Genomic DNA, 21,617 nt, shown 5'->3' on the forward strand with positions numbered 1-21,617 from the left:
CTATATAAATATGTGACATTATTATTATTATTAATATTATCAACAAGTGCAAAACATTTCACGGTGATATTGCCATCACGTTATTTTTGATAGCTTACGTTCTGTCCCCCTCTGGTGGCCAGTTATCCTTGTTGTAGTAATGTTCAGCTTTCTCCAGGAACAACAGTTTATGAAGGCTGCAAAAATAAACTAGAGCATTATTTCCACTCGATAATCGGAGACAATGTGTGGAGCCTTCTGAGCGGCAAAAAATCTCCTTTAATAAATCATGTCAATTTCTGATGACACACAATTCAAAAGGTAAAACAGCATTTATTTAGCATCAAAATAAAATCACAGCATATCAGTGAGCAAATAAAATTACAACATACCAGTGAGCATAGTCATTGGGTTTGAGTTCAAAAACCTTTGGAACAAAAGTGTGGAGCCACCAGACGGAGTCCCGCTGAATGACAGCCATCTGATTCTGAAATGTCTTCAACACTTCAATATCTGAAAAGAAACAAAATTAATACAGTAATCTGCTAGACTAGATGTAGGTGAACTGAAAGTTTTAATCATTTTGAAGCTGAAAGTACATGTACAATAATAAGTTTTCGTCATAAGTGAAAAATGCCCAACTGATCATTTATGCAGGCTGCCAGGTCACTAGGGAATGATGACATCATATGAAGTGCCGAATGAAAAGCCCTTCCCAAAGTCACCAGCAATGCAACACGCGGCCAAACCTTACCCTTAAAATCACCCCGATCGAAGCTGTTGACAGCCTCTCTCACTGCAGGCGTGACACTCATCAGACCTGTCAAGGTGATCAAGTCGGCCGATGACAATAGAACACGATCCTGAAAGAAAACCATCCAATTTATTAAAGTGGAGTATGTTTATTACAGTGTCACTCCCAATGAAAGCTTCTGCTTTGGTTTCGGTTGGTGATTTAGGGAAGCGTTAAGATGATCCGGAGGGAACTTTTTGTTGAAACTTGCCCCCTTTTTGAAAAGAAATGCCAAAATAAAGACATGGAGGACATAGCTGTAAGAAGCCTTTATTTCAATTGAAAGATGGGTCATTTGGGAACCTATTGCGAAAGACCTTAGGCAGGTATCTAACTAGAAATCATTTAGAGAGTGGTAAAAAGTTACTAAGAGATTCCTTACCTTGACAGCTGAATCTAGATCAGTTAGTTTGGCCTCAATTCTCTCCTGCATCAATCCGAGGGCAAATGCAGAAAAGTTCATGTCATACTTGACAGATCGAACTATTTCTCTCAGCAGCGCACGTAACGCACGTAAATAGTCATCCTTATTGCACAAGAAATCTTGGAATATTTCGGCCAAGAGCTGAAATAAACAAATGAGAGTTCAAGAAAACATGTTCCGACAAGCTCCACTCTGGCAGAGATAAAACCAGAGGGCATGCTGTTGATTCTTACACTGTCAGTGTCAGCATGATTATGTACAAGCCATGTGGTTTTGACAGTATCTTGACAGCACAGTTCAAATATTAACCTTTTAAAGGGGGACTATAGGCAGGAGGAGAGGGGCTAATCTGGCCATCTTCAAGTGACTAATATACACAGTAAGGGCCCTGGGTCACGTCAGATTCAGCTAAATATTAAATATGTTCCTCGTACAAATTGAATCATTTCGACGAACTGTGAGATGTGAGAAACCCCTATTGGTGACTTTATGTAACTTTATCTTGCCTGCCTAGCTGCTGCCTATAAAGGTATTGGCGGCCTAGTCAAATAACGGAAATTATTTTGCAGCAAACCATTAAAACAATGCCTCGATCACACTTCTAATAATATTTCCCACTCACCCTAGCTGAGGACTCTGGCGAATGCTGTAAAATGACAGCTATGAGTGACATATTGTTTGGATTTCTCGCCGTCGATAATTCATTATAGACGATGTGGGTTAACAGTGTCCTCGTATTGTCTGAGTGTTGGCTCAAAAGCTCTCTGAAAGAATGGCACGCAGATGAGGACAGTATCAAATATAAAATGTTTCAAGGCTGCCAAAGCTTTCAGCTCTGCCTTGTAGACTTCTTCAGTGCCATCAGTTACCCTGAGGCCGCATTTAAAGAGGGTTCACGTTTTCACATATCGTTAGCCTCATAGCATAATTACCTAAGTCATATTTTGGCCAAAATGTGAAAATGTTACGTCTATGTCACTTTTCTGTGTTATTCAAGCATTGTTTACTTATTTAATGGTTTTAAAAATGTTGAGACATCGGTTATAAGTTTTTGTTAAAGTTCGAATAAAAATTTCCTAAGCGTTGTCTAAAAAAATGGTTCTTTAATTTTTCTCAAAACCTTCAAAATTAATATGAGTTAGGCAATTATGCTATGAGGCTAACGATATGAAGCTTGATATGCGGAAACAGGACACAGCTGCGTCTCACTCTCTCCAAAGTTACATTTGGAGACCAGAATTTACTCTCCATACAGTAAAAATATGAGAGACGCTCTCTTACCCCGAGACGAGGTAATAGTTCTCTGCGATCCAAAGGATGATTTTAAGGGAGGGCTGGGCTCTTGACAGCTGTGTCAGAAATGATATCATCATATCTCACCTGATACTAGCCATGTACTGGTTAATAAGCGGTTTGGTTTTCAGACGAATCTTGATGAGCGCAGCCATAATGTCCACATCGACTTGACTATGCTGGTTACAGTTGAGGCAGATGGATAGCAGCAAGTCCTGGGCTGGCCGAGTCAACTGGAATTAGACACAGAACATAATTCCCAATTTATTATCACACAGTCTAACTGATTATATCAAGCGGACTTTCAGTCAGTGTCACCTCAAGTTATTCGAGAGGTATTTCAGTTTGGGAGTTTCCAAAGCTTGCTTTGCATCAGGAACAGCCCTGAATAAACAAACCATACCAGCATGAAGATAACACCTAACACCTAGACTAACATGACAAAGTAATCTACATGTACAGTATAACCTCTATATTAAGGACACCCTTGGTACTGACAAATGCTGTCCTTAATAGAGAGGTGGCCTGATTAGAGAGGTCAAATTGAATGGAAACAACCAATTTGGGACCAAAACTAGTGCCCTTAATAGAGAGATTGTCCTTAATAGAGAGGTTGTCCATAATAGAGAGGTGTCCGCTTAGGGAGGTTCCACTGTATATGGTGCTTACCTTTGGATTTTGCAGCCACATCTCAAGCCGTTGCACAGCCAGGGATCTAATTTCTGGGTATCCACAAGTGGCTGCGATCAGCTTCAACAAGTTCCGAGATGCCGTATCAATCCCCTGTCTTCTTGTTAGCTGATCTTTGATGGTGTCAATCACAAACGTCTCGATGTTCGTCTGCTGGTAGGTGTACCTGAATCGGAGGGGGTTAAAATGCAAACATTAATGACACGATTCATTCACACTCCATACATGCCACAATGGAAAATAATACAAAAGGCGATAGTCCAACAGCTAAAAGATATGGGTGTTTGATAGCATGAGGAGCAGGATATTGAAGGAGGAGTTATTCGAACTGTTTTCTGCAGTACATAGCAATTCTAGCTACCAACGTTTGAAGATTTAAGCACTGTACAGTGAAACCTCCCTTAGCGGACATCTCTATATTAAGGACAACCTCTCTATTAAGGACAACCTCTCTATTAAGGACACCAGTTTTGGTCCCAAACTGGTTATTTCCATTCAATTTGACCTTCTATAATCAGGACACCTCTCTATCAAGGACAGAACTTGTCTGTTCCGAGGCTGTCCTTAATAGAGAGGTTTATTTTGATAAATGAAAACATACCGCTCAGCAGTTCAGTGGTGCTGTAGAGTTTTGATTTTATGTACCGCTCCGTGGGTCAAGAGTAGCAAAGGGTTAAATTGGTTATATCAATTTTCTTGTCTTACCTTGGAAACACTGGAACGTTAAGTTCATCGGATATGGAACCTCCTTGTCTCATCATGGACTCTGCACCATCTTGACTACGGTCGTCATCTGAGGTATAGTGCCCGGGGCTAGCACCTGTAAGATGAAAAATACTCAATCTATTGACAATTGACAGCACACAACAGTATCATCTTGAAGAAATTGACAGACCAGTATTTTAGTCCAGTGTGGTTACCTTCAGCTACCCCTCGTCGATTCTGCTCACTGTACGAGGTCATCTGCTCCTAGCTTCAAGCTTCAACCAAAGACCTCGTTCGGGGACAGAAGTTTTTCGGCGAGTGGTCCCATTCTTTGGAACCATCTGCCGGCCAATATCAGGTTGGCAGACAGTATCATTTCATTCAAGCGGTCGCTAAAGACATGGCTGTTTGAGAGACATTTTGAGGGGTAGGCGCTTTGAACACGTTTATACGGTGAAAAGGTGTCCTATAAAAATCTGTATATGTATGTATGTATGTATGATGCTTGCTACAATGGCCCAAGACCCGGCCCAGCCCACAATTAACTAGACTAATTCACATATGCCATCTACACTTAACCAAAATTTTGACTTACTTGCTACTTCCATAGCCTTCGGTAAGTCTCCAACAAGACTTGACTTTGGGGGCATTTTTGTGTTGAAAGCTGACTGGATATTCTCTACAAAGCCCTTGCAGTCTTCTCGGTCAACCCAAACTCTTTCACCAAGAGAGTCCTCCAAATATACCTGCAATCATAATGAAAGGTTCTGAGAATATAATTGGTGCAAAGAATAAAGCCACACAGATGGAATTTGAACCATGACAGGTGCAAACATGAGTAATTAAGACAAATTCTTTTTCATATGATTCCGAGAGGGAAAAAGTCCATCCGTTCTACATCACCCATTTTTCCACACTCCTAACACTCCAGCAGTCAAAATTTCGGCTCAATACCATGTCATTGTTAATCAATTTAAGCACTATTTTCGAAAGACAGACGTCACCAAGTTTCCAACATTATACCAAAAGAAATAGTTTCGCGAAATCTTTGATGAAAAGAGGTAGTAATACCAATGGCTGGGCCATAACTGTGTGACAATACTATTATCATAGCATGCCAGTACCATTCAAGAGGACTGTCTTACGGTAGGTTATACTTGCCTTGAGGAACTGATCAGGCCAATTTTCTTCATCTTGGAAGGCTACCATGAGAATATTACAAGTCAGTACGGACACAAGTGCATTTCCTTTGGACTTGAAGTTGATGGCAACATCTCGCTTCAGCAGACTACACATCGCCTGAAAAGAGGAAAGAGGGCGGATGAAATCCGTGATCTTAAAGGGAGACTATAGGCTGGAGCCAAGAAGGACAGATAAAGTTACACAAAATCGCCGATAGGTGATGCTCTGATCTCACAGAACATCGAAACTATTTGCACTTGTATAAGCAATATAATGATATTGTTGAATCGGACACAACCTGGACCCTAGATGTGTACAAAAGTCACGCAAAGACGGGCAATTTTATCCGCTATCTCCTGCCTGTACTCCCCCTTTAATAAGCCAATTGCTACCTAAAGAATGGGTATTGGTATAACACAAATGGGCCCATATAGTAGCCTCACGTGACCTAATAACTGATTTGGAATTTCTTGGATTTTTTTCAGGCTCACAGAGATGACAGTAATGAAAAGCAGTGCAGTTCTGATCAACTTACTCGTTAAGTAACATTTGCTATTAAAGTACACCACAGGTACAGACACTTCTTAATTACCTCGATTATGATATCACTGTCAAACAAGGCCTGTTTTGTTTTAGCAAGATACATGAGACTGAGATACATGGTGGTCTCGGGCTTGGCTCTGTTGGCCCTTAGGTAACGCACAGCACCACAGATGAGCCCTTCCAGCTTATCATCATCACCAGCATCCTCAGCTCCGTAGATGGACTCGATCAACTCAGCTGGCTCAACTGAAATGGATCACATAAAATTTGATTAAAAATCCTCCCCGATTGAAAAAGTCAATCGACAAAACACGAGCCGAGAGAAGCCACATGCATGACTGGGCCCTCTAGCGGAGTCGTTAAGCTACTAGCTTATTCTACTGAACACAGAATTCAGAATTCACTCACAATCAACAGCAATTTCCTCATATTGTTGCAGCTGTTGAGGGGCTGGTGATGCCCTTCTCTCAGGATCGGCTGGTCGGCCAAGCGGAGTGAATACTTGGCTGGTGCCAAGCAACTTGGGTTTCTTGACAAGGCTTGCTCCTAGAGGTGGCGTTGGTGCTTCACGCTTCCTCTCCAGCCCGCCCGAAGTTGAGGGCAAAGACTTCTTTTGAGACGGTACTGGTCCATGTCGCTCAGTCAACGGATCAGATCCACTTCTGGGTTTTGAACCTATCAATGAAAAATATGCCTGAATCAAAAACGTATTTTAAGCAACTTCTATAGAGATTTATACACGTACATGCCCAACGACATGACCTACAAAGTTTTAGGCAAATTTTCATCACTGGTTGTAAAATGAGACAACGTTTGAACACAACTTCACAAGAGATTTCCACTGATATTACGCAAATGCATGAGATTCACGGCAAGATTTCATGAAGTAATAACAATACCTACCTAGAGCAATAAAGTCTCCTGGAGGAGCATGCCCTGCAATGAAAATAATTGCGAGTCAATGAAATGCGCTCACTGTGCAGACTGAGAATAGCTAGCCCAGATGTCAAAATATACGCCGATGGTCATTCTAAACAGCGTCCATCACGTCTACTAGTGTCCAATAAAAATCCCATGGTTTATTGTAAAGAATAGAATCGTTACAAGGTCACATTTTTTTCAAAACTGTGACATTGTAATCATTTTAGGCTGACATGTTTACGACCGTAAGTTCGAGACAGCAAAGTTTGTCAACTCCAGTCACTGCCATTTTACTACCATACACTCACACACCTCATGATCATCTGGAAAGACTAAGACTAAAGTCAAAGAGGTGAATCATGTGTGTGAGTGACTAAAGAAGGTGAGCTGGTCAGTTTTCATCACAAATATGTCGGGTTCCACTTTACTTTGGCACCCAACAACTCATTGCTGATGATCACTTGGTGACTTGCACATTTGTACAGGTACTAAAATCCCCCACTTTTTTGGGTCACCCTGTATATAATAAGAAACAACACAGATTGCAATGCAATTCAGTTTTAGTGTACGTTTAATCGTATTTTTTAACAAAAGATTTTGTTTTCCTATAAACTTACCTTTGCCCTTAACTATTGGACGTTTTGGTTGATTCTTGGACCGATCCATCAATTAGATTTTGGACATTTTGTTTGCGAAAAACGAGCAAATTTATGCTTTTGTTTTCTTTACTCTGTGACTGAGTGTAAACCTGCACTGACGAATTCCTTGTTAGCCGCTGACCACTCACGACAATCCACCTCGCTTCCTAGTTATTATTTGTATGTAGTCTTGTGTACATTGTTATACAGATAGGCTACCTGGAGTCTATGCGGGGAAATTCCCACTATGAATAACCCTGGCTCTATTTTTAGCACATTGGTAATTTTGATGTTTTTCCGCTGTTTTTCCCCAGTTTCACATTCTTTAGTTTCGACTGGACGCTTCTGCGACTGAAGTTGTTCTTGAGAGTTAACAGTATGTCATTCACAAGATTCATTATAGCCTAGTGTGTTTGTTTGGTTAAGAAAGAGGGGAGAAGGTGTTTTAGTAATAGCCGTATTGTACTCCTCCATTGACAATTGTCCATATGCTGTATAGTGTATGTAACGTACGTGTAAGCCTAGGCCTACACATGTATTGTAGTTAGGTGTAGGCCTAAGCCTCATGACCTGCCTGTATGTAGTCTACTCTAAGGTCAGAAGACATGTCATTGCGATCATCGCCATTCACGTCATTCTCAATGAAACGATCACTTCTGACGTACCTCTGTTAGTGGTGTGGTAGGCTACATAACATGACTATGACGTATACTCAGTACCGCCATTTTGGTCGGGGGGGGGGGGGGCAAAATGATGACATTACGTGAGTACAATGATACATCACGCATGTAAATTCACACTGCACGAGTATGTCACACGATACAAAGTGCAGTGCCGTGGAAACTGTGAATAATCTCACTATTTTGCTGTCCAAGAGTCGGAAGACCATACTGTCCAATGTTGGGGGTCACGATGTCATCTGCACATCATGTATTATAGGCCTTTATGATTCTTTCCTGTTTATTTGAAGATGATGTTAAAACACCACATGTACTGCTTGACCCAGTTGAAATGAGGAAGATAAGATGTTGGTACTGTAAAATACATGTACATGTTCTGAGCCTTTCTGTCTTAAAGTGTCTATGATCCGATTGTGCAACAAAACTTAAGTAACTTCCTTCTATGACTTTCAGTTTTTGCCACCTTGGCTTATTTTTCTGCTAAATAACTAAGACCATGAAATATTATGATACACATGTGAAGGTAAATAGCATTCCGCGAAGTTACTATTTATAGCTCACAAGGTCATTTGCATAAGATATTGATGACGTTTTAGTCACGTGACAGTCGGACATCGACACTTATTTCTATGCATTTGAGCTTATTTCAAAGTCAATTATCTTTGACCCTGCATTGTTTTTAGCATGAATGATACCATAGAGTCAGAGAGAGAAATATTCAGAACAATTATGTAGTATTTTCAACACTCGGACATGTGCCAGATTGAATCTAACTGCCCCAGTTAGAAAGCCTGAATCCATTACAAAACCGTATGTTTGTCCGACATTGCCTGTAATTCAGCGATGGGGAAATAGAGGGCAGCAGCTGCAGTGACGTCATCTTCGCGGAATGCTATTCCATAATTTTATTGCAGTGCATATTGTTCTAAAACCCAGCTCCGGAGTTTAAATGTATTGTTTTCTTTTATCAGTGCATTTTTATCATGAATTTTCTCTCTCTCTAGGTGTAACAAACAATGTCAGATTCTGATGATTCTGTTGAACTTGGTTATGGAGGAGCCAAAGTTACGCACAAAATTTCTAAAGGTGTCGCAAGTGTTGGTATGTTGCTTCATTGTTTTCGATTTCCCATTCTCATTCTATAAGACTATTCTGGCTTCATTGTTGTCTATTTTCCATTCTCATTCTATAAGACTATTCCGGCTTCATTGTTGTCTATTTTCCATTCTCATTCTATAAGACTATTCCGGCTTCATTGTTGTCGATTTCCCATTCTCATTCTATAAGACTATTCCGGCTTCATTGTTGTCTATTTTCCATTCTCATTCTATAAGACTATTCCGGCCAAAGGCTTTTGATTGGGTTCCAAGAAAACCTCGCTGTCACTGGCTCAAAGTGAACTACTAATTAGTGACAAACCACCATCACGGAAAAAGTTTAAAATTTTACCGCAAGTTCAAGTGATACCTATCATCATTCCATAAAAACAACCTTATTCAGAATTAAATGATCACAAAACTTTTCACCTTCAGGTGATCCATATGTAGAAATAATAGAGCATCCGCAGTCAAGGGGTATTCGATTCCGATACAAATCTGAGGGGCCATCACATGGTGGACTGCAAGGAGAGTCGAGTTCAAGGGGGAAAAAAACATATCCTGCAATCAAGGTGCGTAAAGGAACAAGAAGATAATTCATAAAATGTAATAGAAAATCCACAGAAGTAGGGTACCGGCAAAACTACAGCCACCAGTATGTTGCATTGACTGTTCTAGGGTTGTGAGAGAGAAGTGACATGAATTTAGTGTGAGTTTCGAGGTCGTTTTGTCCCATACTCCAATGAAAATCAGTCACACCTATTGAGATGCAATTGCCCTAGTTTACTTTTATTACTAGAAATGATTATGAGAAATTGACAGAATAGAGATGAAGTCTTTGGTAATATGAGTGTTGTGTCTGTTCCTTTATTGGTATGGACGATTGAGATGTATGTCTCTTTCACATGCTGTTCTGTTCTCTCCTTTCAGATCCACAATTATGAAGGCCCTGCAATAGTGTTCGTCACTCTGGTGACTGACCAAGACCCCCCACAGCCGCATGCACATGAACTGGTTGGAAAAAACTGCACAGATGGAAGGTGTTCCTTTGAAATCAGGCTTCATAGGGCAATGAACATTCCGTAAGTAAAACCAGGAAGTAGAACTAAAACATGCATGGAACATTTTTATTCAGAGAATGATGTGTTGTGTTTGACATAAGATTTTGTATTGTACATGTAGTTATGATAATGTATTGAAAAAAATTCAAAGACACGTCAAACATATTACAGTAGAACCTCTCCATTTAGGACACCCGCGGGACTGACAACTGCTGTCCTTAATATAGAGGTGTCCTGATAAGAGAGGTAAAATTGAATTGAAACAACCCATTTGGGACCAAAACTAGTGTCCGTTTAGAAAGGTTGTCCTTAATAGAGAGGTGTCCGCTAAGGGAGGTTCCACTGTACGTGTTACATGAAAATATCAAACTACCACATGGTTTTTACAAGCTTTCCACAGAATAACAAGTCTTCTCAGAACACACACTTCACATTTCCCTCTTCACCTCTTCTAGATTTCCAAATTTGAGTGTTCAACATGTTACGAAAAAGTCTGTGTTAAAAACACTTGAACAAAGGATTCGTGAGAACCGCTATCCCTTCCAGGAAATACCCCAGAAATTACAAGGTAAACAACCTAGAGTATCCACCACTCGAGACTTCTGTACAAAATATTGCCCACGAAAAAAACCAGGCAATAAATTGGCCTTTTGAGAAGGCAATGTCTTTTCACAAAAAAACCTGTCATGTTGGTGAAAGTGATGTCATTCAATGTAGAACCAAAAAAGACTTTATGCTGCTTTAATAGGGAGAGACGCCCTAAAATATTTGTTATCCACTCAAACGGCGAGGGGACCTCATGTGCCACCCATAAATCTCTTATGTGCAAATAGAAGTCTTGTGGACGTCACAAGATTGTCCTTGTGAATAAGGAGAAATGATTGATTGACAGGTCTGCAGTGTGTGCATGTCATTATTGACATTAATGACATGTAAGCTGTTTCTATATCTCTGTTCTAATATTGACTGTCTATTTATTCTAGAAGAGGAAATTACTTCAATTCGAGAGGAGGCGAAGAAGCGTGCAAACGATATTCCATTGAGTGTAGTACGTCTGCAGTTTGAAGTGCTTCTGAAACCAGAGGGGAGGGCCCACCGCAGACTTCCTCCAGCGTACTCCAAGCCTATTTATGATAGCAGTAAGTTTTGGGCTACTGTTAACCGTCAAATTTTTGCAAACATTTCTAAAAAACTTCAAAATTTTGCGATTTTATTTTGACAAGAGTTTATCAATTTTTTAAAATTTTTCAATCAAAAGATTTTTCTTGAATTTTGTTTTCGTGAACCTAAGTTCTTACAAACAGCAGAGGAAGGAAACGGAATGTCTCCGAGGTCTTTTGAAATACTGTGCTGAAATAACATCGTCAAAATCGTCAAGAAGATGTTTCAAGCAGTTTCTTTGTTTCCTTTTTATTCAGAATCACCTGCAGCTGCTGCCCTGAAGATCTGTCGAATGGACAAACAGGCTGGTTGTTGCCGGGGGCATGAGGAAGTGTTCCTCCTTTGCGATAAAGTTCAAAAAGGTTAGTTGTCTTTGGCAAAAAGACTTCTGGTGATATGTATTATCATAAAGCTGTCCATAATATTTGTCATTGTGTGATTCATCTTTGTTTGATAATGATGGCCTATATCAAACGCGGAAGTGGAAAAAAATCTGCAAACAAGCAATCCATCATTTTGTGATGAATTATCATTAAATATGTCACTTTTTCATGTTTTCATCTTTTTTTTGTAGATGACATCAAGGTGCGGTTCTTTGAGAAAGATCATAGAGGTGTCCTTAAATGGGAAGCGGAGGGAAATTTTGCTCCATCAGATGTCCACAGACAGGTAAGATACAAGCATTCTCTAGTTGGAATCTGGTTAACCAGACACGCTTTAGAGCTATGTAGACTGAATTCACATTTAGTAGACTGAGTTTACATTTAGACAGGAACAGTTCTAAACGTTTCAAAATTATTCTGCTGTTACGTGATTGATTCTGTCTGCCCCAATCATCAGAATATGCCAGTACGGGGACTTGCCCAACTAGATGGCTTAGACTTAAAGCATTGAATAAAAGATCATTGTTATTTGCTCTTACTTTCAGTATGCCATTGTGTTCACAACGCCACCATATCAGAACCAAAATATTGACCATCCGGTTGAAGTGAAGATTCAACTCGTCCGCAAATCGGATGACGAAGAAAGTGAGGCAAAGGCATTTACATACTGCCCACAGCGAGGTAGGATTTATGATCAATCATTAGTCGAATTCAATCGGTTGTCCTTCTAGAGCGAAATCACACACAGCAAGCTATTAAAATCAATCCAGATTATTTTCGCACCCACCAAGTCACACTAGCAGACGTGGGTCATTGACATCAGCAGACGTCGCAGATGTAGATGCAATAGACAAATTCGAAGAAGACGAATCAGTGCCGAAACAAATCAAATGTGCACACTCAGAACATGTCAGTAGGCCTAAGCCGACTTTGGACAATGCCTAGAGACACGGCAATCCTTTGTTCAAGGTGAAACACATGACTGGTCAGTGCCAAAACAAACTTCTTCGAAATCGTCTATTGTAGCTGCAGTGTGGATCAGGTGTCACTCTTTTGAGTTGTACGAATGGCACTTTTGTGGAATATTTCTCCAGTTTAATCTCAACTGCTCTCCTCCTCTTCCTGAAATCTCAGATAAAGAAGAAATACAAAGAAAACGACGGAAGAAAATCCTGATGCCGGTATACCCAGATGGTGGGGCAGAAGGAGAGGACCAAGGTAAGATATACTCCTTACAGTTCTATGCCACGTTTGTCCACTGATCGATGACACAACTGACTGCCTCAAAAGAAAACAGCTGGCGACCTTCCCAGTATTCCACATAACATTTGTTACAGACATCAATAGGGTAAACTCGAATGAGTTTTCTTTTGAGTCCTGTTAGGTCAATTCTTGGATGTTTCAAAACAGTCACGCATTCATCGACTTTAGTGATGAACCGCTGTAGGGAACTACATGTAATGGCGTTTTGTGCAGACATCTTTGTTAGATATTTAACGCTGTAAGGGTGGAGCTCAAATTCCACTCATAACGCTAGAAGGTTAGGAACTCGTGAGCTTAGGCGATGGGTCCAGTCTTGTTCTGTGAGTGTGATCGGTCTCTTTTGCAAGTTTTCCTGAGAGTTTGGTGGAAGACATGGTGGTGACACCCTAATCTTGTCATGTGGAGATGTAGTTTTTACTCCACTTTTACCACATCAAAACTTGACCGTGTTTTACCCAAATCTGTTGCAGAGAACTGCCAGGATGGTGGAAATGTCCGTGGCACACGGACCCCAGGAAGTGGGGGCGCTGGCAGCACAAACGTACCGACTAGGCAGAACAGTTTGCAAAATGCCAGTTCCCCAAGACTGCCAACGATTCTTGATTCAAATGTTGTCTCCGATTGTGCTGCAGTGTTTGAAAGACGCCAAGAGTTCCCGACGAAACATTTACCAGCTAATAAAATGCAGGAAGCGGATTCTTTCGGTGGTTTTGAAGAAGCTGACACTGGTCGTATTATTGAACCTGAACACAAGATTCGGCCGTTAAAAACCCGAGTTGACCATGGCAACATACAGAGGGGCGTGATGGGAGAGAAAGATGTTGGCTGCCAAACAGAGTTGCATCCTGAAGAAGGTGAGATGCCCGTGTGGCATTCTCAAGGGTCATCATCAGCGTCCATGGCTTGGTGATGTCGTTTGTATCCCTTGAAAGTGTCTAGTCCAGTACGCTTACCAGAGGTTAAAAGAAAGTCTAACTGATGGGTTCCGTCCTACTCAATGTACGGTAGACAAAATCCAAGTCGTCGACAAATTCAGTCATGATCAGCTCACATAGGGTGTGACGATGCACTTATCCTTGCCTTGGGACCAATATTACATAAAACTATGCCAATAATCAGTCGAAGGTTCATTGGGGACATCTAAAATACAAGGGTCTTTGTGAGGAAAGCCAGGCTGTGCACAACCTGTTACAATTTGAATATCGTCTTTTTCTTGATTCATAACATCAGTTAGGCTTCAGGCATTTCCTTCTTCAACATACGAGAACGGGTTTTCGTTGCTGCTTGTGCAAAGGGTAAGAGCGTTGTGACTGACGTTGTGGCTGACCTTGCAACCTACAACAGTATAAAAAGTTGTCTGACAAACTTTACTCACTATTTTTCCGACATTTCAGAACTCAAAGATCGCTACACAGCGAATTACAAGGGAACGTTGGCCTATAGTATTGCAGAGCGGTCCACCGCTGGCCTCTTGCAGTACGCAGTGACATCGGACACGAAGAGCCTTCTCCATGTGCAGAGGTATCTGTTAGGGGTGAAAGATGAGGAAGGGGACACGTAAGTTAATTTTTCGTTTCTCAATCTCTTCTTTCTCAGCATTGGCACCTGTAACAGTGCGTATCACTGAGGTTATATTGATGTGCCAATTAAAGCCCAGCAATGTCAAGCCTAGTATAAAGAGGTTTGAAAGACTTTTAAGCACATTACGAGTTTTCATTTAAAGCTCAAATAAAATGCTTTCAATTTTTCAGTCCTCTTGACATTGCTATCGTCAACAAAAACAAAGATGTTGCCAAGGCCATGGTCGAAGTAGCTGCAACAATTCAGGATGCTGACTTCCTCAATATAACTAACACAGATGGCCAGGTGAGACACTTTAAACATCTTTGTTGTGCTACATTAACAAAAAAATCGGTATATTCGAATGATGAATTCTGTATTTGGTACAAAAATTTAATGGTTTATGCATCAGACACGTTAGAGTAGAAATATTTACCTTTTTTTCGTTTGCATTTGTCACGCTTAAAAATTTAATGGTTTACAGTAATGAGAATACTGTCTCATGAATCTTTTAAAGGGTCAATATAGGCAGCAGCTAGGCAGGCAAGATAAAGTTACACAAAGTCGCCAATAGGGGTCTCTCACATCTCACAGTACGTCAAAACGATTCACGCTTGTACGAGGGATATATTTAGTGCTGAGTCTGACATGACCAAGGGCCCTTACTGTGTATACTAGTCACCTGAAGATGGCCAAATTAGCCCCTCTCCTCCTGCCTATAGTCCCCCTTTAGGAAAATATCTTCCATTGGCTTATTCAAGTGTTCTGTTGGTTGATTTCAGTCTGCTGTCCACTTGGCGGTGATTTACAAACAGCATGAAGTGTTCGACAGTCTGCTCCGATGTTATGCCGATCCTTCCGTACAGGATAACGACGGGAATACCGCAGCTCACATCATAGCCATGGAGGATGACAAGAAGTGCATGGAGGTTCTCCTCAAATACAGGGACAACAAGCTTTATAAGGACAATGTGGTTGACATGTCATGGGCTAACAAGAAGAATCACGAGGGTAACTTTCTCTAATCAGAATCTTTTTCATTTGATCCTATAAAATCGAATAAACTTTTTTGATTGGAAAAAACTGATCGAAATTTCATAATCTGTCAAACGAAAAATCACGAAATAAATAGATAACCCGGAATATTGGTTGGTTAACAGTAATGACACCCCAATTTAAGTTTCATTTGATCCTATAAAATCGAATAAACTTTTTTGATTGGAAAAAACTGATCGAAATTTTATAATCCGTCAAACGAAAAATCAGGAAAGAATAAATGACCCTGGAAATTGGTCGGTTTGCAATACTGACACCCCAATTTAAGTTTCATTTGATCCTATAAAATCGAATAAACTTTTTTGATTGGGAAAACTGATCAAAATTTTATAATCCGCCATGATAAAAATCACAAAATAAATAAATGACTCTGGAAATTGGTCGGTTTACAATACTGACACCCCAATTTAAGTTTCATTTGATCCTATAAAATCGAGTAAACTTTTTTGATTGGTAAAACTGATCAAAATTTTATAATCCGTCAAACGAAAAATCACGAAAGAATAAATGACCCTGGAAATTGGTTGGTTTACAATACTGATACACCAATTTAAGTTTCATTTGATCCTATAAAATCGAATAAACTTTTTTGATTGGGAAAACTGATCGAAATTTTAAAATCCGCCGTGATAAAATTCACGAAGTAAATAAGTGACCCTGGAAATTGGTTGGTTTACAATACTGACACCCCAATTTAAGTTTCATTTGATCCTATAAAATCGAATAAACTTTTTTGATTGGGAAAACTGATCAAAATTTTATAATCCGCCATGATAAAAATCACAAAATAAATAAATGACCCTGGAAATTGGTCGATTTACAATAATGACACCCCAATTTAAGTTTCATTTGATCCTATAAAATCGAATAAACTTTTTTGATTGGGAAACACTGATCGAAATTTCATAATCCGTCACACGAAAAATCATGAAATAAATAGATAACCTGGAATATTGGTTGGCTTACAGATTGTCTAACGCCCCAATTTGAGATCTCAATGTTTGGGTTATCATTTCAGGTGTAACACCACTCCATCTAGCGGTCAGATGTCAGAGCTTGTACTGCGTGAAAGCTCTGCTGAAAGCAAAAGTAGATCCTAACATAGAGGATGCGAAAAGTGGCCGCACAGCTTTACATATCTGCGCTGATGTCAACAACATTGGCATCCTAGGAGCTCTTCTAACAGAGGTAGGCGTCTCTTGAATTCATTATTCATGTAGGCTCTAGTCACAATGACATTGTTATGTATTTATGAAATGCGAGGTGAGCTGGTAACGGCTTTAGGGTTCTGTTACACTGATGCCATTACCTTTTTATTAAGGACAACCTCTCTATTTAGGACACTAGGTTTGGTCCAAAATTGGTTATATCCTTTCAATTTGACCTTTCTAATCAGGTCACCTCTCAACGAAGGACATTACTGCCTTTTGTGCAGGTGCCCCTTAAAGGCCTACACCATTCGTTAAAAATGTTGAATTTGTAATTGAATTTGAAAATTTTCAATTGCGTAAATACGTACTGAATATAAATTTCAGCATTTCCTTTGTGTCGACTGATATACAAATACTATGAATACCAAGTTTCAACAAATTTGTATTCATAATAACTGCACTACGGCATTGTGTATTAGTGGATTTCTATGTAAACTGGACCACAAGTAATAACGAACGGTGTACCCCTTTAACCAGCTTGAAAAGGTTGACACAGTACATGAGTATATACACTGGAACCCCCCTCAGCGGACACCTCTCTATTAAGTACAACCTCTCAATTAAGGACACTAGGTTTGGTCCAAAATTGGTTGTTTCCTTTCAATTTGACCTCTCTAATCATGACACCTCTCGACTAAGGACAGCATTAGTCAGTCCCGAGGGTGTCCTTGATAGCAAGGTTCTACTGTACATGCATGCTCACCTTATATATTCTTAGTAAAATCTACATCAGTAAACATTTTGCATTTGTCGGTGAAGATGATACTGATGTTCTATCTGTTCTTTAAGGGTAACCCGGATGTGAATATCAGGGATTACGACGGTCTGACACCACTTCATATTGCCGTAAGCCGAGGCAGTATCGGCATGGCGGCGCTGCTGATGCTGCGAGGAGCCGACCCGAACATCGAGTCGAATCGTACTGCAAACACTGCTCATGTAGATGATGAAGCTGAAGAGTGTGCAGCGGCGCAACAAGACGGAGTCCGCGGAGAGACGCCAATGGACTTCGCCAAGCAGCTGAAGAATTTAGAAAACGACAAAAAGAAGGTAATGGTTGTACAGTACAACCTCTCTATAAAGGACACCCTCGGGTGCTGTCCTTAATAGAGAGGTGTCCTGAATAGAGAGGTCAGAATGAATGGAAACAACCAATTTGTGACCGAAACTAGTGTCCTTACTAGAGAGGTGCCTGCTAAGGGAGGTTCCACTGTATTTGGCAAGTCAAGTATGGGGTGTTTCAGCTGGGAGTCCTGAAGTCCAGTCATGGGCCGGCTGGCATCTTGGGCACAGAATTTGTTTGTCACTCAGTGCCGCAGTATCTTGGTGGGTGGAGATTGTAAGGAATTGCCCAGAGTTCTAACCACAAAACTAGGCAGTCTAGTAACTGCTTTGAGTAACAACTGAGGCAGCAGTGGAGATTGTAAGGAATTGCCCAGAGTTCTAACCACAAAACTAGGCAGTCTAGTAACTGCTTTGAGTAACAACTGAGGCAGCAGTGGAGATTGTAAGGAATTGCCCAGAGTTCTAACCACAAAACTAGGCAGTCTAGTAACTGCTTTGAGTAACAACTGAGGCAATGTGTGTGTCCGAGACTTACCTGTAGTAATATTTGTTTGTTTATTTTTCAGTTGATCAGGATACTAGAGGGGGAATCCTACGCGAATGTGAGTTCTGTCGCCAAGGGGATGCAAGGAGTGAAGTTTAATCCGCACGATGATCTCCCTCCAATCGATTCCTTGTACAATTCGTTGAACGACTTAGGAGTGCAGGCCTTACCTCAAGGTAAAGCTTTGTCTGCCTCTTTCATTTGTCATTATGCTACAGGGTGTCCCGAAGGTTGCGTTAAGCAAAATTTTCTCCAGAAAGCCAATGCTTATTCCTGAAAAAGGATGATGAGAATGCAACAGTATCATTTGAGGCTTTGGACACTTTATCCAGAAGAAGGTCGGGGGGGGAGATTTTATGAGCCCAGGTGACAGTAATTTTCTCCACTCGTCCCAATTCTATGAGGGTAGTACCTAGTAGCAACACTAACTGCATAATATTTGGTTGCACACACCGTTAAACATGAAACGGTGTCTGGGTGCATTTAGCGTAATTGAGAGGCCTGCCATTCAATGGAATTAATAATATACGCTCTAACATATTCTTTTTTGTTTCTCCTTCAGGGGATATTTTGGATCTAAACTTCGGCGTCCGATACAAGCTAGCCCAAGTGCTAGACAAGGATAACAGTGCGCGTGGTTGGAGAGGTCTAGCGGAGAAGATAGACCTGGATGCGCTTATTGAGCCACTGGGGAGAGAGAAGAGTCCAACGATGGCATTGCTTGATAACTATGAGGTATGTACATGTACTAGGTGACACAAAAAACAATATTTACTTTCGTTCTTGAATAACTCCCAAAATAGATTTCTGCCTATTTGTTACCAAGACAAATACTTTCGGTTCCCTGTTTGTTTGATCTCATGCCAAATTTTTTTCTTGAGCAATAGCTATTCAAATCGTTTGGCACCTCTGCACCCAAGCTAAAAATCAAAGAAAATTGTTTGACTCGCGAGACGTTATTGATACCTTTTAATATATCTCACATTATTTCCCACCAGGTTATTGACGGAACTGTAGCAAAACTAAAGGAAGCGCTAACTGCGATTAATCGACCTGACCTTATAAAGGTGCTGGATCAACATGCCAAGGTTGTCACGAAACGTAAGTAGACATCTTTCTGGTCGGAATTGATGTTGGCCCTCTGCATTTTCATGCAATATGCAGCTATTTGCAGGGTTTCCGCCAGGATTAAGTTTGAGGGGAGGAAAAAAAAAACTTTTCCTAAAATATTTTTTTTCTTAAAAAGGGTATATGACCACTCCTGAGACGTTTTTTGGCCCTAAAACCGCTACAATTGGCTCCCAAATGCGCTTAATTTACATATCAAATCATGAAAATTACTCATTTGACAGTAAAACAAACTTTAGTGCTCAAAATTAAGGGGGGGATATCCCCCCTTGAAATATTTTAGGGGCGGAAACCCTGATTTGTAAATCTGTCTTTAACTTAGATACTGAGACAACATCAAATGACACAGTTACACCAGCCGCATGTCCATGAAAAATACACCCTTTTTGGCAAGTTGTTTCATTCAAAGAGACGCAAGTATTATGACATCTCCACGAAGACTCGTGTTGAACGTCTGCTTAATTGACACATTCATGACAGTGCTTTTAAAGATTGATGATGATTATCTTTCAGGTCGTTCAAAAGCAAATGGGCCGAAGAGTTTAGATTCAGGTTACCTGTCAGTAGCACATTCAGCGTCTGCAACAAAGAGTTTACCCACTGTGACTGGAAACAGAGACAAGTCAAGAAAAGACTGAAAGATCAATGCGTTTTCGAAAGAAGTGGTTCATCTTTTTGCTCTTAAAGGCAAACTGTACTGATGAAAGTTCAGGCTGTTCATCTGCCATAACAAGGGCTGTGTGTATAATTCAATCAGGCTCTCACAGCAGCCAAAAGGACTAGAACAAAGCTTGCATTTGATTATTTACCCCGAGTAGGCTCTTCACATTCTGGAGATATGAATGCTACTCTTCGAGACTGCAACCTAACGGTGAAACAGTGTAAATGATCAAATGCCGAGACTCCAAGAGACCATTGCCGTGATTCTGGTCGCTGTGGCCGACTCGAATTAAGAAAAGGTGGGAGACACTTGCACTTAGCACTCAAATTCCTGGTCAATTTTGACATGAAGGCGCCGCCACCCCCTCTTACTCCACCTTTGGTCGTATGGAGTCTTTTTTTATGTTGTAAATTGAGGAAGGGCATCAAAACAAAGGTTCCTGATCCTCCCGGATATGTGTTGTAAATCGTCAAAAACGTGAAGGCTACCTGTGTGCCTCTACCATGTCCTCTGGTTGAAGGCAATTCACTGTTCATCTTAGAGACTGTGAGGAAATATTTTCCCTCTTGATGTTTATATGAAAATTCTGGACCTTCGGGGTCTTTCCACCAAAAATCTGATTTCCGGGAATGATTTTTTAACCAGGAATTGCAGATACATGTATTGGTACCTATATAGAATCACTTTAGTGTAATAGTGCACTGTTTATGCCTTTTTGATATATTGATCATCTCGGAGCTGTATTTCACTGCAATTAGCTCCTTCTTGGTCGTGCTTTCTCTGGCAAAGTTTTTTTAGGTACATTGAATTTTTAAGTGTCGGATGAAATATAACATTTTGTTTGAATGCTGCAATCACCAAAAATCCAAAATGGGATAGCAGGTAATTGTGTCCGAGTATAGAAAATTAGATTACCCCAGATGTCAATGAATAAGTACTTTAGATGACGCATGATTCCAATTTTTTTCAGAAATTTGCATGTATTGCCTTTTGAAATAGGTTTCCTCCCTTAGCCAGCATCAGTTTAGTAACTCAAAACACTGAATTGGTCCACCGTGGGAAAGTTCGGTATTTTTATTTGAAAAAGGTTGACAGGATGGATTTTGAATAGCAAAGTTCGTGTACCCTTATCCAACGAATACCAGCTCAAAGCACTTGTCATTTTCCTGTAGTTTTCCAAGAACCATTGTATTGCATCACTTAAGCTTCAAACATAGACCTGCTTAAGATCCAATTTTGTGAATCGTGCACTTCCATAAGGCTCTGTAGTCAATGTTGATTTTAACGGCCATGACGGTCAAAGAATTTACGTAATATGCATTATGTTAGGATTTCAACTCGACTTTTTTAAAATAGCGAGACCAGCAAAATTCCTCGCGTGATGTATTATTGACTTTTATGATTGTATATGAATAGTACCCTATCATGCTATGCTCTTCGATGAAAAATCCTAAATTCCCCAAGTTGGCGAATGTTTGGGCAAATTCAAGTTGATTGACTTGTTTCTACTGTGTGTAAATATCTGTATGATACATGTATGAAATATTTGGGCCTATATGTTGAATAAACACCTATGTAA

The 21,617-nt window shown here is 40.3% G+C and overlaps 2 protein-coding genes across 4 annotated transcripts in view; one reads left to right on the forward strand and one right to left on the reverse strand.

Annotated features, from left to right (window-relative positions):
* LOC135489150 (integrator complex subunit 1-like) overlaps window positions 1-7,255 on the reverse strand; it is a 29,864-nt gene extending 22,609 nt beyond the window's left edge. For both annotated transcript variants that reach the window (XM_064774368.1, XM_064774360.1), the window contains exons 1-14: window positions 7,148-7,255; window positions 6,513-6,545; window positions 6,018-6,284; window positions 5,659-5,855; window positions 5,046-5,183; window positions 4,480-4,630; window positions 3,885-3,999; window positions 3,159-3,345; window positions 2,577-2,722; window positions 1,819-1,960; window positions 1,155-1,337; window positions 734-842; window positions 372-492; window positions 99-176 (exon numbers count right to left, since the gene is read on the reverse strand). In XM_064774368.1, the coding sequence (XP_064630438.1) occupies window positions 99-176; window positions 372-492; window positions 734-842; window positions 1,155-1,337; window positions 1,819-1,960; window positions 2,577-2,722; window positions 3,159-3,345; window positions 3,885-3,999; window positions 4,480-4,630; window positions 5,046-5,183; window positions 5,659-5,855; window positions 6,018-6,284; window positions 6,513-6,545; window positions 7,148-7,196 (1,916 nt within the window). In that variant the 5' untranslated portion in view covers window positions 7,197-7,255. The remainder of the gene's footprint in view (window positions 1-98; window positions 177-371; window positions 493-733; window positions 843-1,154; window positions 1,338-1,818; window positions 1,961-2,576; window positions 2,723-3,158; window positions 3,346-3,884; window positions 4,000-4,479; window positions 4,631-5,045; window positions 5,184-5,658; window positions 5,856-6,017; window positions 6,285-6,512; window positions 6,546-7,147) is intronic.
* A 195-nt stretch (window positions 7,256-7,450) lies between these two features.
* Window positions 7,451-21,617, forward strand: LOC135489162 (nuclear factor NF-kappa-B p105 subunit-like). 2 transcript variants are annotated; one of them, XM_064774381.1, is made up of 20 exons: window positions 7,451-7,544; window positions 8,853-8,949; window positions 9,381-9,517; window positions 9,876-10,027; window positions 10,462-10,574; window positions 10,990-11,145; window positions 11,425-11,529; window positions 11,742-11,836; window positions 12,096-12,231; window positions 12,685-12,768; window positions 13,284-13,667; window positions 14,208-14,370; window positions 14,565-14,679; window positions 15,156-15,384; window positions 16,448-16,617; window positions 17,430-17,690; window positions 18,272-18,425; window positions 18,812-18,984; window positions 19,248-19,350; window positions 19,891-21,617. In XM_064774381.1, exons 2-20 carry the CDS (start codon window positions 8,865-8,867, stop codon window positions 20,013-20,015), a joined length of 2,940 nt encoding a protein of 979 aa, XP_064630451.1. In that variant the 5' UTR covers window positions 7,451-7,544; window positions 8,853-8,864; the 3' UTR covers window positions 20,016-21,617. The 2 variants fall into 2 exon arrangements, with proteins under 2 accessions (XP_064630451.1, XP_064630458.1); XM_064774388.1 differs by having other exon boundaries at window positions 13,446-13,667.

Source organism: Lineus longissimus, chromosome 1 (assembly GCF_910592395.1).
Source record: "Lineus longissimus chromosome 1, tnLinLong1.2, whole genome shotgun sequence".
NCBI lineage: Eukaryota > Metazoa > Nemertea > Pilidiophora > Heteronemertea > Lineidae > Lineus > Lineus longissimus.

What these genes read in the sequence shown, in the direction of transcription:
- LOC135489162 (XM_064774381.1), top strand. Translation starts at nt 8,865, where the DNA reads ATGTCAGATTCTGATGATTCTGTTGAACTTGGTTATGGAGGAGCCAAA. An exon ending in TAAAGGTGTCGCAAGTGTTG is followed by an intron (nt 8,950 to 9,380) that starts GTATGTTGCTTC and finishes TTTCACCTTCAG; the next exon opens with GTGATCCATATGTAGAAATA. An exon ending in CATTGCTTGATAACTATGAG is followed by an intron (nt 18,985 to 19,247) that starts GTATGTACATGT and finishes ATTTCCCACCAG; the next exon opens with GTTATTGACGGAACTGTAGC.